Source organism: Delphinus delphis, chromosome 20 (genome assembly GCF_949987515.2).
Source record: "Delphinus delphis chromosome 20, mDelDel1.2, whole genome shotgun sequence".
NCBI classification, from domain to species: Eukaryota; Metazoa; Chordata; class Mammalia; order Artiodactyla; family Delphinidae; genus Delphinus; species Delphinus delphis.
The window spans coordinates 26,180,105-26,194,518 of NC_082702.1; the positions used below are offsets into that span (position 1 = coordinate 26,180,105).

The 14,414-nt window shown below is 54.1% G+C and overlaps 1 protein-coding gene across 1 annotated transcript in view; it reads left to right on the forward strand.

The window, feature by feature from the left end:
- Positions 1 to 11,683, forward strand: part of NKD1 (NKD inhibitor of WNT signaling pathway 1) — an 83,942-nt gene extending 72,259 nt beyond the window's left edge. The window contains exons 6-10 of the mRNA XM_060000942.1: positions 1,696 to 1,791; positions 7,816 to 7,963; positions 8,478 to 8,562; positions 9,889 to 10,016; positions 11,052 to 11,683. Coding sequence (XP_059856925.1) covers positions 1,696 to 1,791; positions 7,816 to 7,963; positions 8,478 to 8,562; positions 9,889 to 10,016; positions 11,052 to 11,644 — 1,050 coding nt within the window. The 3' untranslated portion in view covers positions 11,645 to 11,683. The remainder of the gene's footprint in view (positions 1 to 1,695; positions 1,792 to 7,815; positions 7,964 to 8,477; positions 8,563 to 9,888; positions 10,017 to 11,051) is intronic.
- Positions 11,684 to 14,414: the final 2,731 nt, after the last annotated feature.

Consider the following 14,414-nt stretch of genomic DNA (forward strand, 5'->3'; position numbering starts at 1 on the left):
TGAACTCAGCGTGGGCTGCCCGAGAACTGCTGGAGGGAGCCGGCTTGAGCTGTGGAAGCCAGGGGCAGGGATGCCGTGCTGGGGCTCACTCCCAGCAGCCTTGGGAGGCCGGGCACCTCCGCTTTCTGGGGGCTGAGCGTGTTCTCATGCAGAAGGAGAGGTGGGCCGAGGCAAGACGTGGAACAGGATGGTCTGGGGGTGTCGTTGCTTGTTTTCACAGAACTGTGGCTCTCAAAGGCCGTTTTTGGATTCTCTTTCCCCAAACGGCCATCCTTTCTGGATCTCTTTGTCTGGGGTTCCGCCGGCCCCCGCGTATGTGCCGCCAGTGACGGAGCCCCCGCTTCCCAGCTCCAAGTCCCTGTGGTTGGACACCTCGGGTTGTGGGAGTGATGATGATGACGTCATCACTGTATTAATCATTCCAGCAAACACAATAGCAGCTACTACCATTAATTAGGCTTTTCTCTGTGCCAAGAGGCATACGCACTTGTTTCCAGTTCTCCTAATGCCGACCGAGACAGGACTTGGGAGGTGATCCCAGGGGGTAGCAGGGAAGCAGGGGCATCCGTGACGGGGGGTTGATGGGCGGGTCACGGGCAGCTCGGCTCTGTCTGCTGGGGCCCCTTGGAGAGCCACTTGGAATGCGCTCAGGTGTGTCCCCCGGCCTGGCCCCTCCCTTGTTCAGGTTGACTCCTTGGGGCTGCCTTCGGACAGGGAAGCCGGGCGCCTGAGGTGGGAGGTCGGGGACTGCCCACTGCAGCTACAGGGGAATGTGGAGGGGGCCGAGGGGACGTGGGACAGAGCAGTTACTGTTCCCAACGACCTTCTGAGGTCGATACCATCATTTTCCATAATTTATGTGAGGGGAAACTGAGGCCCAGAGAAGAGCAGGGCCGTGTCCAAGGTCACGCAGCTGCGGAGGGCCAAGCCCGGGCTGGCCCCTGGGGCAGACTCTTTAACTCTTAATGCCCCTCCTGTCCTACCTTCCAGGTCAGGTGGCCACCCTGGTAGTCCCGTCACGGCTCCCTGAGTCACCCCTGAATCTTCCAGTAGCGTCTAGCCCTGGGTCCAAGTGCATTCTTCTTGAGGCCACAGAGCCTCCTCCCAGAGCCCCCCTTGTGTGTCCTTGGCCTTTGAAGACCCAGAGACTGTCTGCACCCGGCAGGCATCTCTCCCCAGACCCACGCTCCCCTGCCCGGCTTGGCCTCTCTCCCGGGCCCATCACGTCTTGGTCATCACGCTCTTATTTTTTTTTTTAAATAAATGTATTTATTTATTTAATAAATTTATTATTTTTTTAAAATTTTTTGGCTGAATTGGGTCTTCGTTGCGGTGCGCGGGCTTTTCTCTGGTTGCGGCGAGCGGGGGCTACTCTTCGTTGTGGTGCGTGGGCTTCTCATTGCGGTGGCTTCTCTTGTTGCGGAGCACGGGCTCTAGGCACGCGGCCTTCAGTAGTTATGGCACGCGGGCTTCAGTAGTTTTGGCGCGCGGGCTTCAGTAGTTGTGGCACGTGGGCTCAGTAGTTGTGGCTCGCGGGCTTCAGTAGTTGTGGCGTGTGGGCTCAGTAGTCATCACGCTCTTCTTCACACAGAGTCTGGGGAGGACAGGGGGAGGTGGCAGCCCCATGACGTGGCCTATGGGTGTTCCAGCCTCCGTGTGACCAACCACGTTCGTCTGTTGTCTGTTTGTGTCCAGGAGCTGCAGTGTGACGTGTCTGTGGAGGAGGACAGCCGGCAGGAGTGGACCTTCACTCTGTACGACTTTGACAACAATGGCAAGGTCACCCGTGAGGTGAGTGCACCCGCCTGGCCTCCCGCCAGGCCACGCCCTCAGGCGCAGGCCCATGGTGAGCCCACCACTGCTGTCCCTTCCCCGTCTCCTAAGGGTAGGTGGGGAGGGCAGGAGCAAGGCTGCTGGGAGCTTCACGGAGACCTGTGAATGGGGAGGGGAAGGGCTGCCGGGCTGCTCTTGGCCGAGGCACCATTCCTGCTGCAGAAGAGACAAGAGGCAGGCGCTGAGCCCAGGCCTCCCTAGAGGAGGACTCTGGGCCCCAACAGAGTCCTGTCCTGCCTCCTTCTCTCTCTGGTCCTGGAGCTCTGAGATCACCCCAGGCCACTTCCCACCTCGGCCAGTCTGCCCAGGAGCTGGGGTGGGCTGGACAGACAGAGGCCAGGCAGTGCCTACCCCCATTGATGCAGGAACGAGCAGCCCCAAGGGCCCGGCCAGCAGCTCAGTTCACAGGCCTGTTCCTCCTCCCCCTCCCCTCCGCCTACATGCCTGTGTCTCTCTCTCCCTCAAATCTCAAATCTCCCCACATCTCTTTCCTCCCTCGGTTCCTCGCGCCCTCTCTACATACGTGAGTCTGCGCATGGCGCACCTGCTGTGTGCATCTCCTATGTACCGGGTGCACAGTGGGCAACAGCACAGACGCAGTTTCTAGCCGTGTAGCTCCAGCAGTCCGCTGAGGGAAGCAGAGCCCGAACAGTCACAGGGTCATCGTAAGCTGTGACGTGTTCAGTGATGGAAATAAACAGAGCGGTATGAGCGAGATGGGCAGGAGTGTCCAGGGAAGCCTCTTGGAGGAGGTGACGTGGGCGCTGAGCTGGGCAGAGCCCTGGGCCGGGGAGAGTGAGAGCGCTCAGGGCATTTAAGGAACCGGAGGAGACTGGTGCGGTGGCTGCTTATCCAGAGAGACAGGGCTGCAGCCGGGAGCCGGCAGGACAGCTCACGCAGGGCTTCTCAGGCTCCAGCCAGCATCCTGACTTTGATTCCAGGTGTTAAGGGAAGCCAGGGGAGGGCTGGTTTAAGCTGGCGAGTGATCTGATCTGAATTATTGCTGACTGTTGCTGCCTCTCTTATGCCTGGGTCTTGGTATCATCCCTTTTGCCTCCTTATTGCCTCTTCTGTCCTGTTTCTCTCTGACATCCTCTCCCTCCCCAGGAGGCCCTGGTGTTCAGGTGCGCTACCTGTAACAGATCTGCATAGAGAGAGGTCTGAGATGAGCATGGCTGGCTCCACGCCCACCTCTCGCCCAGCACGTGAGGGCCTCAGGGTGTTCCCAGGGAGAATTGAAGCTTTGCTCTCTTATCTCCCTGTCCCAGTTCAGGGCTCAGTATTTTCTTCTCTGTAGATAGTGCAGGAAAAGCTGCCAGAGGGGAGACCTGGGTGAAAAAAGCCCACCTCTTCCTCAGGCTGTGGTTTAGGGGTTGTTAGAACAGGTCGGAGGAAGAAGCTGTGAGTGAATTTTAATCATTCAGGACTCTTTGGGGCATCAGTGACAGAATCCCAGCACAAACTACAGTAAGAAAAAAAAAAGAGGACTATATTGGCTCATGTGACTGAAACTTCAGTCCACGGGCACTGACTTCAGGCATGGCTGGATCCAGAGGCTCAAGGTCTTCAGGACTAGCTGTTCTTCAAGGTTCTCTTTCCTCTGTGTTCCTTTATTATCAGGCCTGCTCTCCCCTTGGCAGTAGCGAGATAACAGCTGATAGTTTCAGTCTGTATTCCATGCTCTTTGCAACCCTCCCAAATTCAGAATGTCAACTGGAGTTCCAGAACCGAATCTGACTGGCTTTGATTGAGTCACATGTCTGCTCCTGAACCAGTCATTTTTGCCATAAGTTTGTGATGCTTTTAATGGCCAACTCTGGGTCGATGTGCTCATTCTGGAGTCAGGGGAAAGTTATTTGACCCGTGAGTCACATAGACTGCAAATGGGGCGGGGTGGATTTGGCTTACAAAATAAAATCAAGGTGCTGTTATTAGGGGAAGAGAGAATGGATTCTAGGGAGGCAAAGCCCCCAGAGAGACCTGGGTGTTTGGGAAGCAGTGGAGACCCTTCCTGGTTTGGGACCCTGGGGAGATGAGGGGTGGTTTAGGTGAGACCCCCAAGTGCCCTCCAGCTGTGATGCTTTTTGTTGGGGGTTATTGTTTTTCCATAGCGAGGAGCCCCTGTTTCCCACCCCCCTGCCCCCACCTGTTAGGGAATGGAGTCATTATCTTCACAGGGGAACACATTACAGGCTTGAAGCCTGCGTAACAGAACTGAATTGGGGTGGCAATAGGGGGCAGCCAGGCTGGGCTTCTCAGAGGCGTGGTGGCCTCTCCCCTCTTCTAACACGTGCGGCGGCCCAGACGACTCAGCCTCTGGTAGCCGTCCTCTTCCTTTCTAGCTCAGAAGAGGCCAAGGGAGCCTCAGGAGCTGACTGTAAAAGGGTTTGCCCCCCACCTCGGAGACCTTACAGAAATCTTGCAGGCAGACACTGCATTCTGCTTTCCTTTACCCCTTGCTAACAAGATGAATAGAAAGGAAGTGAGGCTTTCCAAGGAGGGTGCCCCAGCTCGGCCCCTGGGGTGAGCCTTCACTGGTTTCTTTCTCCTGCCCAGCAGCAAGGAGGTTGGCTTCCAGTCCAGGGAAGACCCAGCCTGGTGTTTCTTTGGGTCTATTTTTAGCCCCAAAGCCACTCCTCAAATCTGGCTATAAATACGGTTCCCCTCCACACCCTCTGACCATCAGCATGCATGTTCCTGTGTGCTGGGGCAGACGCGCTCCCGCCTCCCTGCAACCACAGCCTACAGCTTCCCAACTCGGAAGAAAGAACCTGTTCATCCTTCAGGTGTTCACTTGTACAGTATTTACAGGCACCTACTCCTCTCCGTTCCGGACCCTGTGCGGTCAACAGGGCTGATTTTTCCAGCTGGGATAGACAAAGCACACATGTTCCTAGACCCCGAATCAGCTGGAACCCTCGGGGATCACACACCAGGGCCCCAGGCCTGGTATATGATGCTTAGGTGATGACGTTCGTGGACCTCACTTTCCTCACCTGTAAAATAATGACACCTCCTTCACAGGCTTCCTAAGATGATGAGAAAGAGTGGGCAGTCATGGTGGTGCAGAGCAGCTCAAGGGAAAGAGAAGGGGGAAGAGGGGTCCTCCGTGGGCCTTGCCAGAAGAGCTGGGATCCCCAGGGAGCCAGCAAGTGAGTAGCTGGAGCCCAAGTCTCAGCCTGGCAGCCCCACCGTCCCAGGCTAGCCCTCAGGTGTTCTGGCCCAGCACAGGCAACAAAAGCAAAAATAGATGAATTGGACTACATCAAAATTAAAAACTTCTGTGCATCAAAGGACACAATCAGCAGAGTGAAAGGCAACCTATGGAATAGGAGAAAATATCTGCAAATCATGTGTCTGAGAAGGGATTAATGTCTAGAATATATAAAGAGCTCCGACAACTCAACAACAAAACAAACAACTCGATTAAAAAATGGGCAAAGACTAACTAGATATTTCTCCAAAGAAGATACACAGATAGGCAATAAGCACATGAAAAGATGCTCAACATCACTAATTATCGGGGAAATGCAGATCAAAACCACAATGAGATAGTACCTCACACTGTCAGAATGGCTGTTATCAAAAGGACAAAAAAATAACGAGTGCTGGTGAGGATGTGGAGAAAACAGAACCCTTGCGCACTGTTGATGGGTTTATAAATTTGTTCAACCACTATGGAAAATAGTAGGGAGGTTCCTCAAAAAATTAAATATAGAATTACCATCTGACCCAGAAATTCCACTTCTGGGAGTATACCCCAAGGGCGTGAAAGCAGATTCTTTAAGAGATACTTATACAGCCATGTTCATAGCAGCATTATTCACAATAGCCAAGAGGTGGAAGCAACCCAAGTGTCCACTGATGGGTGAGTGGATAGGCAAAATGTGACCTATCCATACGATGGAATATTATTCAGCCTTAAAAAGGGAGGAAATTCTGACACATGCTACAACATGGACGAACCTTGAGGGCATTACGCTACGTGAAAGAAGCCAGTTACAAAAAGACAAATGCTGTATGATTCCTAGAGGTTATCGATGAGGTTCCTAGAGGTAGTCAAACTCATAGAGACAGAAATAAAATGGGGGCTGCCTGTGGCTGGGGGCAGAGGGGAATGAGTTGAAAAAAATTACCTAGTTGCCAGTATCAAAGATTCTGAAGATTTAACAAGAGATTCTGGGTTTCTGGCTTCTCTGGAATGACCCTCAGCCTGCACTGCCACATTACAAGTCAGTTGAGCTGGGCGGCTGCCACCTCCTGTGGGTGGGAACAGTACCCCAGTTGGCCCCAGCATTCCTGGTCATCCATCCACCTACCCGCATGGCCGTGGCAGTGCTTGGTGTCACCTCTGCCCAAGGGCTTATGGGTGAGGGGGCAAAAGGGGGCTGAGTCTGTCTGTGTTCATGAAGAGTCTCTGGGCAGATAATCGACCATCTGTGAGCCTGACCTATAGAGGGGAAATACCTTTTCCAGAGTTTTCCAACATCATTCAAAGCAGGAACCCTCCCCTTAGCAGATGGCCGGAACAAAGGGAGTCCTAGTGAGGGGAACCTGCTTCCCCCTCCATCACCCAATCAGGATTGGAGAGCACTGTTCTGGTTAAGGGGGTAACTGAGGCCCAGAGAGAAGATGAGATTTGGTCAAGTTCTCACAGAATAGTTTATCTTTGTGGACGCATCCACTTTTCCATTTTTCATGCAGGAGGTGCTCATCAGACCAGAAGTAGATGCTGTTGACGCCCACGCCCACAGTATCTGAGGCCCTCCTCCAAGTTCACCTGTTAGTGCCCCGCATAAGAGCTTTCTCTGGTGCCTGGGAGACGGCTTACGCTTTTCAGTACAGCCTGGAAGTCTGGGGGATGTAGCGTCCCTGGTGCAACTCTCCACCCATAGCATCCCTGGGGCAATTCTCTACCCCTGAGGGATGATAGTATTTTTTTTTTAACATCTTTATTGGAGTATAATTGCTTTACAGTGTTGTGTTAGTTTCTGCTGTATAACAAAGTGAATCAGCTATATGCATACATATATCCCCATATCCCCTCCCTCTTGCGTCTCCCTCCCACCCTCCTTATCCCACCTTTCTAGGCGGTCGCAAAGCACCGAGCTGATCTCCCTGTGCTATGCAGCTGCTTCCCACTAGCTATTTTATATTTGGTAGTGTATATATGTCAATGCTACTCTCTCACTTTGTCCCAGCTTACCCTTCTCCCTCCCCGTGTCCTCAAGTCCATTCTCTACGTCTGTGTCTTTATTCCTGTCCTGCCCCTAGGTTCACCTTTTTTTTTTTTTTAGATTCCATATATATGTGTTAGCATACGGTATTTGTTTATCTCTTTCTGACTTACTTCACTCTGTATGACAGACTCTAGGTCCATCCACCTCACTGCAAATAACTCAATTTCGTTTCTCTTTATGGCTGAGTAATATTCCATTGTATATATGTGCCACATCTTCTTTATCCATTCATCTGTCAATGGATACTTAGGTTGCTTCCATGTCCTGACTATTGTAAATAGTGCTGCAATGAACATTGTGGTACATGACTCTTTTTGAATTTTGGTTTTCTCAGGGTATATGCCCAGTAGTGGGATTGCTGGGTCATATGGTAGTTCTATTTTTAGTACTTTAAGGAACCGCCATACTGTTCTCCATAGTGGCTGCATCAATTCACATTCCCACCAGCAGTGCAGGAGGCTTCCCTCTGGGATGGGAGTATTCTGAAGCAGCTTCCACAGTCCCTCCAAGGTCCCCGGTGTTCCTGAACCCCGCTGCCCACGGCCCTTCCTGTGCACTCGGGTCATTCACTCTCCCTCTCCCTCACTCTTGCTTCCCCTTCCTGTGAACCCCTGACATCCTAGTGTTTGCCTGAGGCTGGGCTTTGGGGGAACCAGGGGGAACTTCGGCCTTTCAGATTCCGGAGGCCCTCCGATTCCTTTGTTTTAAATGCACGTGGGTCTCTGCTTCCCTTGCCACCCAGGACATCACCAGCCTGCTGCACACCATCTACGAGGTGGTCGATTCCTCCGTCAACCACTCCCCGACGTCGAGCAAGACGCTGCGGGTGAAGCTCACCGTGGCCCCCGATGGGAGCCAGAGCAAGAAGAGCGTCCTTCTCAATCACCCCGGTGAGGGCTGGAGGGCCACGCTGGCCACGGGAGTCGGTCCACTCCCAGCTCTCAGGGAGGGTCAGAGCCCCACCTGGGAGGAGTGGGAGGGAGTCCTGGGGCCTTTCCTGCGAGCTGCTCTGTGGACAGGTGGCATTTGAGTGGGTCCTTGAAGGTTGGATAGGGAAGGAATTCCAGATGGAAGGCCCTGCATAAGCAAAGCGCTGGAGGTGGGCCTGGGCGTGGCAAGCAGCCGCAGTAAAGGCTTCTGTGATGGGGAGTGTAGGTGGGCGGGGCCTCGAAGGCAGCTAAGGAGTCTGGGGAGGAGGTGAGTCCGGGGGAGGCATCAGGCCGGGCAGGAAGCTGCGAGACCCCTCTATTTAGTCCTGGCTGGGAGAACCCTCCCCGCAGAACCATTGCGAAGCTGCTGTGGGCCAGTTTCAAGGGCTGTGTGCTAGGCAGCCTGGGTGGGGCCGGGAGGCCGATGGGTGCAGGAACAGGCTGCTCACCGGGCTGTTTCTCTGGTGGGACTCAGACCTGCAGAGCACCAGGCCCAGAGCAGAGACCAAGCCCGCCGAGGAGCTGCGAAGCTGGGAGAAGAAGCAGCGGGCCCTTCTCAGGTAGGGCGAGCGCGGGCAGAGCCGGCCCAGTGCCTCTGAGCACGGATTGAGCCCCAGCTGTGGACCTGCCTCTAAGGGATTCCTGGCAGGAGGCTGCAGTCTACATTCTCCTTGGGGGCAGGGCGTAGCGGGGTGGGCAGTGATTTCAGAGGTCAGGTTCGCAAATCAAACTCAGTTGTCCAAAGAGCTAAATGGAGGTCCACGTTGCTTCATCCAAAATGCTTTGGGCCAGATTTGTTTTGGAATTTGGCATTTGTTGAGTTTTAGAAAGGTGCTCCCAGTGTATTTCTATCTGGGATCTGCACAGCACCCCAGGGCTTAGCACATAGATATTTCTGCAGGGACACATATAAATATTCATGCTAAGTGAGAGAAAGACTATAGCTACCTTCGCATCTGTTTAGAGCAAGCTTGGCTGCCACATGGGTTATGGAAGATCTTTGTTTTCACGTGCTTTGGATTTCAGAATTGTGGATAAGGGGTTGTAAAGCTGCAATTATCTTTCACCTGTTGTTATTTAACTGCAAGGAAGGAAGTGAGGAGAGGGAAGAAAGGAGAGAGACTGGGTAAAGAAAAGTGCTGAGTAAACAGTAATATAAAGTAACAGTAATGTGGGACAGTATCTACTGTGAACATGGAGAGGTAATGACTGGGATTTGAGAAGCAAATAGGGGAAAGAGAGAAGGTGGTCCAGGCAGGGACACAGCATGGCGTGGGGAGAGGGCTAGGAATTGGGGGTGCCCAGGCTGGCTACAGATGTGGGGGGCTGCCCTGGAGGAGCAGGCAAGCTAGTGTGGGCAGATCACAGAGGCCCTTGAAGGGGAGGGGCAGGGAGCCCAGAATCCTGCAGTGGAAGAAAGGTCACCTCTCTCCCCCGCCCGCCCCTCCCTGCACCTCACACCACACTGGGAAGGCCCGTTCTGAGCTTTGGGCAGGTTATGGAGTGCTCCAGCCTCAACTCCAGTGGCTTGGGGGCTTCAGTTCTCCCCACCCCGTGGGGAGCCAGGGAGACGTTAGGAACACATGGTTTGAAGCCTGGCTCTGGAGCATCCTTAAGTTTTGACCAGTTACCTTCTCCTTTGCTTTGGGCCTGTTCAAAGCATGGTCCCTAACCCGTCCTCCCGGAAGGCCCAGGGAGGCCAGGCAGGGGAGGAAGAGGAGGGACAGAGTGCCGACGTGCTCACTCCCTCCCGCCCCTGCTCCCAAGACCCAGACAGAAATTAACAGAGGGTCCAGAAGGGTTTGTCCTGGTGGCTTCCCAGGAGCTCGTGGGACCACTCCCACCGCGAGGCCAGGGCCCACCCTCTCGCTTGTCTTCCCTGATAGGTTCCAGGGTGACAGCCGTCTGGAGCAGTCCGGCTGCTACCACCATTGCGTGGATGAGAACATTGAGAGGAGAAACCACTACTTAGATCTCGCTGGGATAGAAAACTACACGTCCCAGTTCGGGCCTGGTAAGGGAGCTCCTTCACCGGTGAGGGCGGCCAGGGCAGGGCGTGGCGGGGCGGGCAGGTGGGCTGGTGGGGGAATGTGTGTTCGCTGGCCCCCTTGGGCTGGGGGAGGACCTAGCCTTTACTGGACAGAGTATAGAGTTTTCTTGGAGGAGATGGCATTCAAAACATTTAAAACATTAAAACATGCACAAAGTTGAACAAAATCAAGTAGTATCCGAGGGCTTATAATTCAATGAAAACAACAGTTCGGTGCTGCACCCCGACCCACCCCTCTCTTCCAGTGAGGACCCTGGGCTTCGTTAAGCAAAACAGTGCTCTTTTTTTTTTTTTTTTTTTTTTTTTTTGCGGTACGCGGGCCTCTCACTGTTGTGGCCTCTCCCGTTGCGGAGCACAGGCTCCGGACGCGCAGGCTCAGCGGCCATGGCTCACGGGCCCAGCCGCTCCGCGGCATGTGGGACCTTCCCGGACTGGGCACGAACCCGTGTCCCCTGCATCGGCAGGCGGACTCTCAACCACTGCACCACCAGGGAAGCCCAGGGCTCTGTCTTTATCAGCCCTTGACATCTCAGCTCTTGCTAAAATAGATGAAGACACAGTCCACTTAATTTCACTCCCCACAACGCCCTTCTCCCCTTCCCCCCGCCCCCGCCCCGTGTTTAATTCCTCTCTGAGTTACCTCTATAAGTTAAGGAACATGCCTGTAGATTTCCTTTGTGCTCCAGTGACCTTAGACAGTTTTAACAATGTCCCTGTCTCCTCTCTTTCCAAGCTCTCAGAAGGAGAATTAATTATTTTTAAAGACCTAACACAAACAGTTTTTCCCACTTAGCAGATGGCAAAGTTCCATTGCAGAAAAGTTTCCTCCAAGGCAGAGGGAGGAGCAGTGGGCTGGGTGTCGGGGCATGGGGTTAGCTCTGATAAGGAGCAGCTGCCTCTGTCAGCCTGGGAGAACTGGGGGCGGAGTGGTTTCCAGGGCACCGTGTGACACCAGCACACAGTAGGTGCTCATTAAACATTTGTTGAATTGGTTCCTAGGCTCCCCGTCAGTGGCTCAGAAGTCAGAACTGCCGCCCCGCACCTCCAACCCCGCTCGATCTCGCTCCCACGAGCCAGAAGCCATCCACGTCCCACACCGAAAGCCCCCAGGCGTGGACCCCGGCTTCTTCCACTTTCTTGACACCCCATTCTCCAAGGTCTCGGAGGTCCAGCAGCGGCTCCGGGGTGGTACCCAGGACGGGAGCAAGCACTTTGTGAGGTCCCCCAAGGCCCAGGGCAAGAGCGTGGGTGTGGGCCACGTGGCCAGAGGGGCAAGAAGCAAACCCCCCATGGGACCTGCTGTCCCTGCGGTGTCCCCATCCGCCCACCTGGCCGCCAGCCCGGCCCTCCTCCCCACTCTGGCGCCCCTCGGGCACAAGAAGCACAAGCACCGTGCCAAGGAGAGCCATCAGGGGTGCCGGGGCCTGCAGGCGCCCCTAGCCGTGGGCGGCACCGTCGTGGGGCGGGGCCACGTCAGGGAGCTGCCCGCGGTGGTGGTGTACGAGAGCCAGGCCAGCCAGGCGGTCCAGAGACACGAGCATCACCACCACCACGAACACCACCACCATTACCACCACTTCTACCAGACCTAGAGCCCCGCCCCCACCCTTGCCCCACCATATGAAGGACCCCCCTCCCCCTGCCCCCAAGGCATTATTATTCTATTAATTATTGTTATTATGACGATTATTGTTTATTAATAATTATTGTTACTCCACTAATATTCAGCTAGCCTCCATGTAGAAGATATATGGAAACACAGAACTAAACTTTTATTTATATGTCGTGGGGACTGCATAACTTACCCAAGAAATGACTCTGGGTTTGGAAGTGGCCTGTAGTGGCAGAGGCTCCCTGGGGCTCCGGAGCTGCGGTGTCCACGCAGGCCATTCCACACGCTTCCCAGCCCCGGGCAAGCCCTCGGCCAGAGCTCTGCCCCATCCCAGTCTCTTCCAGGAGAACACCCTTCCCTGGCCCGGCTTCCAGAGACCCTTGAAATCTCCGAGAAGATAAACAGCTGCTACCTCTTAGTATGATTCTGATTTTATTTTGCCCTTAACTGATTGTAATGTGCTACAAGGGATTTCAGCGGACTGCGCGACCTTCCCAGCTGTTGTGTTTTTATGTCCCAACCTAGAAAGCTTAGCTGTCCTTTCTGGAGTTATCTTTCACACCTTTCCAGTGGGATCACGCCTCTGCCCCAAACCAGTCCCATCTTTTCTGTCGTGCGCAACAGGAAAATACATTTCTCTTTTTTCTCTCCTCCTCCTCTCTTTAGAAAGATACACACCCATATTTAAAGACTGCCCCTGCAACCAGCCTTCTCATTTTGGAAACCTCCGGAGAGGGAACCAACCACACAGACAAGTGTGGTTTTCCCAGATCGGGCAATTGTGTGTTGTTGGTTGTGACCGAAGATGTGGAAACCTGGTGTCCTACCATTGGCAAATATATACATACCTACGTGGTTCTCTAACAGAGCTTTCTGTATCTGTAGATAGATGCCCTCTGTCCATTTCTATGTATCTTTCTATAAATATACACTCTCAGGTACCTTTTCTGTTGTGCAGAAGTCCGTGCTTTGCTTCTCAAGACACATCCAGAGAGAGCCCAGACGTGACCCTGTGTGCCTCCTGTTGGGGCGCTGTTCATTAGATGCCAGTGGCCACCTGCCTCTCATCAGGGATCCTTTCTCGAGGTTCGGGATCTGGCTGGTTTTGGAGAGGACTGTTGGAGTACAGAAGCGTGGAGGGAAACGGGGACAGTGGCCAGAGCTGGGACCCTGGAGCAGTGTCCTCTGTAGAGCAGAATTTTGTTTGCTTGAAACCCGGGGAGGCCAGGAAAAGGACACCTGTCAACTAGTCAGGGACCCTGGGAAAAACTGATGACACACACACTCGGATTGGGTAATGGGGTGAGCTTAATAAAGGGAATATTTACATAGTGTGGGCAAAGCCTCCTGAAAGATCATGTGCTGGCACTGTGGTACCACTCCTGCCCCTGGAGTGGAGGGCGTGGGAGAGAGTCATCCTCAGCAGACACAGAGGGGTGGGGACACCTGAAGGAGCCGTGACCTTCACTAGAAGATTGCAGCCAGCCTGTGAGGACCCTACAGGGAAATGACTTCCTGACCTCACTCTCCTGCCCGCCTGTATCCTGCGGAGGCACCGTTGGCTGAAGCCACCAGGAGCCAGAGAGTGAGGGAGCTATTGATGGGGGTCACACAGGCGTTCTGCCGGGGAAGAGGAGAGTGGAGGGTGAATCTGGAGGGACACAGGAAGAAAAAGCGGCTCCAGCTGCCTGCCTTTCTGCCACTTGGTCTCCCAGCTGGCACTCCCTTTTCCAGAGCCTCTGGTGTTGGTTTACCGTGGTTGGTAAGGAGTTTCTTTTTGAAGATAGTGTGCTGACTTGTTGTCACTGTATTAATTTTATTAGTTACTGGTGTGCCTGGGACTGGATTAGTACAGTTAATCCTTATGACAACCCTGAGGCAGCCGGTGGAAGCTCAGGGAGCACAACAGGCTCAGGGAGGTTGAGTAACTCTCTTGAGACCACACAGCAGGTGGCAGAAGTGGGATTCTAGTCTTTCCCAGGATCCCTGAACCAGTGGATTTGGGCTTCCCTTGTTTAGGGCTATGGGCTTCTGTCAGTCAGGAACCTACTCAAACTGACAGGAATGTAACCAACCCAGGGAAGGCAGGGAGGAAGCTGGCTTTGAGAGGACAGGCTGTGAATGAAGCTGAGGCTCGCTGGTTCTCATGGCTCCCTTTCTGGATTTCTACTTCTCCCCCGACATGCTTTGCCGTGGTGTGGGGACTGCTGGCCCTTTGGGCCGCACAACCAGATGGAAAAGGATTTCCCACTAGGGCGAGCCCAAGGAAGGATTCTAATTGGCTGGGCTTGGATCTGGTACCCATCCCTGGACCAATCACGGTGGCTCCTCTGGAGTCACACGTCCAGCCTGTGGAGAGGGGGAGGGGCCTGTGCCAGAAGAAGGAAGAGGAGGGGTGCTGAGCAGACCAGAGCAGATGGCGCCCCAGGAGAATTGCTGCAACCATGGAGACAAGCCAGGCATCGGGTCCACGCAGGGAGCCTCTCTGTGGCCTGGTGGGCTGAGAGCGTTTCCGAAGCCTCTGAGAGGAGGTCCCTGCCATCTCTCCCAGCCCCACACCTATCAGGGTTCTGTTATTTCTTGGTACCTGGAATTTACCTAACTTTAAAAAGTAGTAACGTGCACATGTAGAATATTCAATTAGTACACAGAGGTGTACAGGAAGAAGTACACATCCCTCTGACTTCCCTGACCCCAGCTTCCTGGGGCCCTTTGGATGTGGCGTGGTGGTGTGAGCACAGATGTCGGTG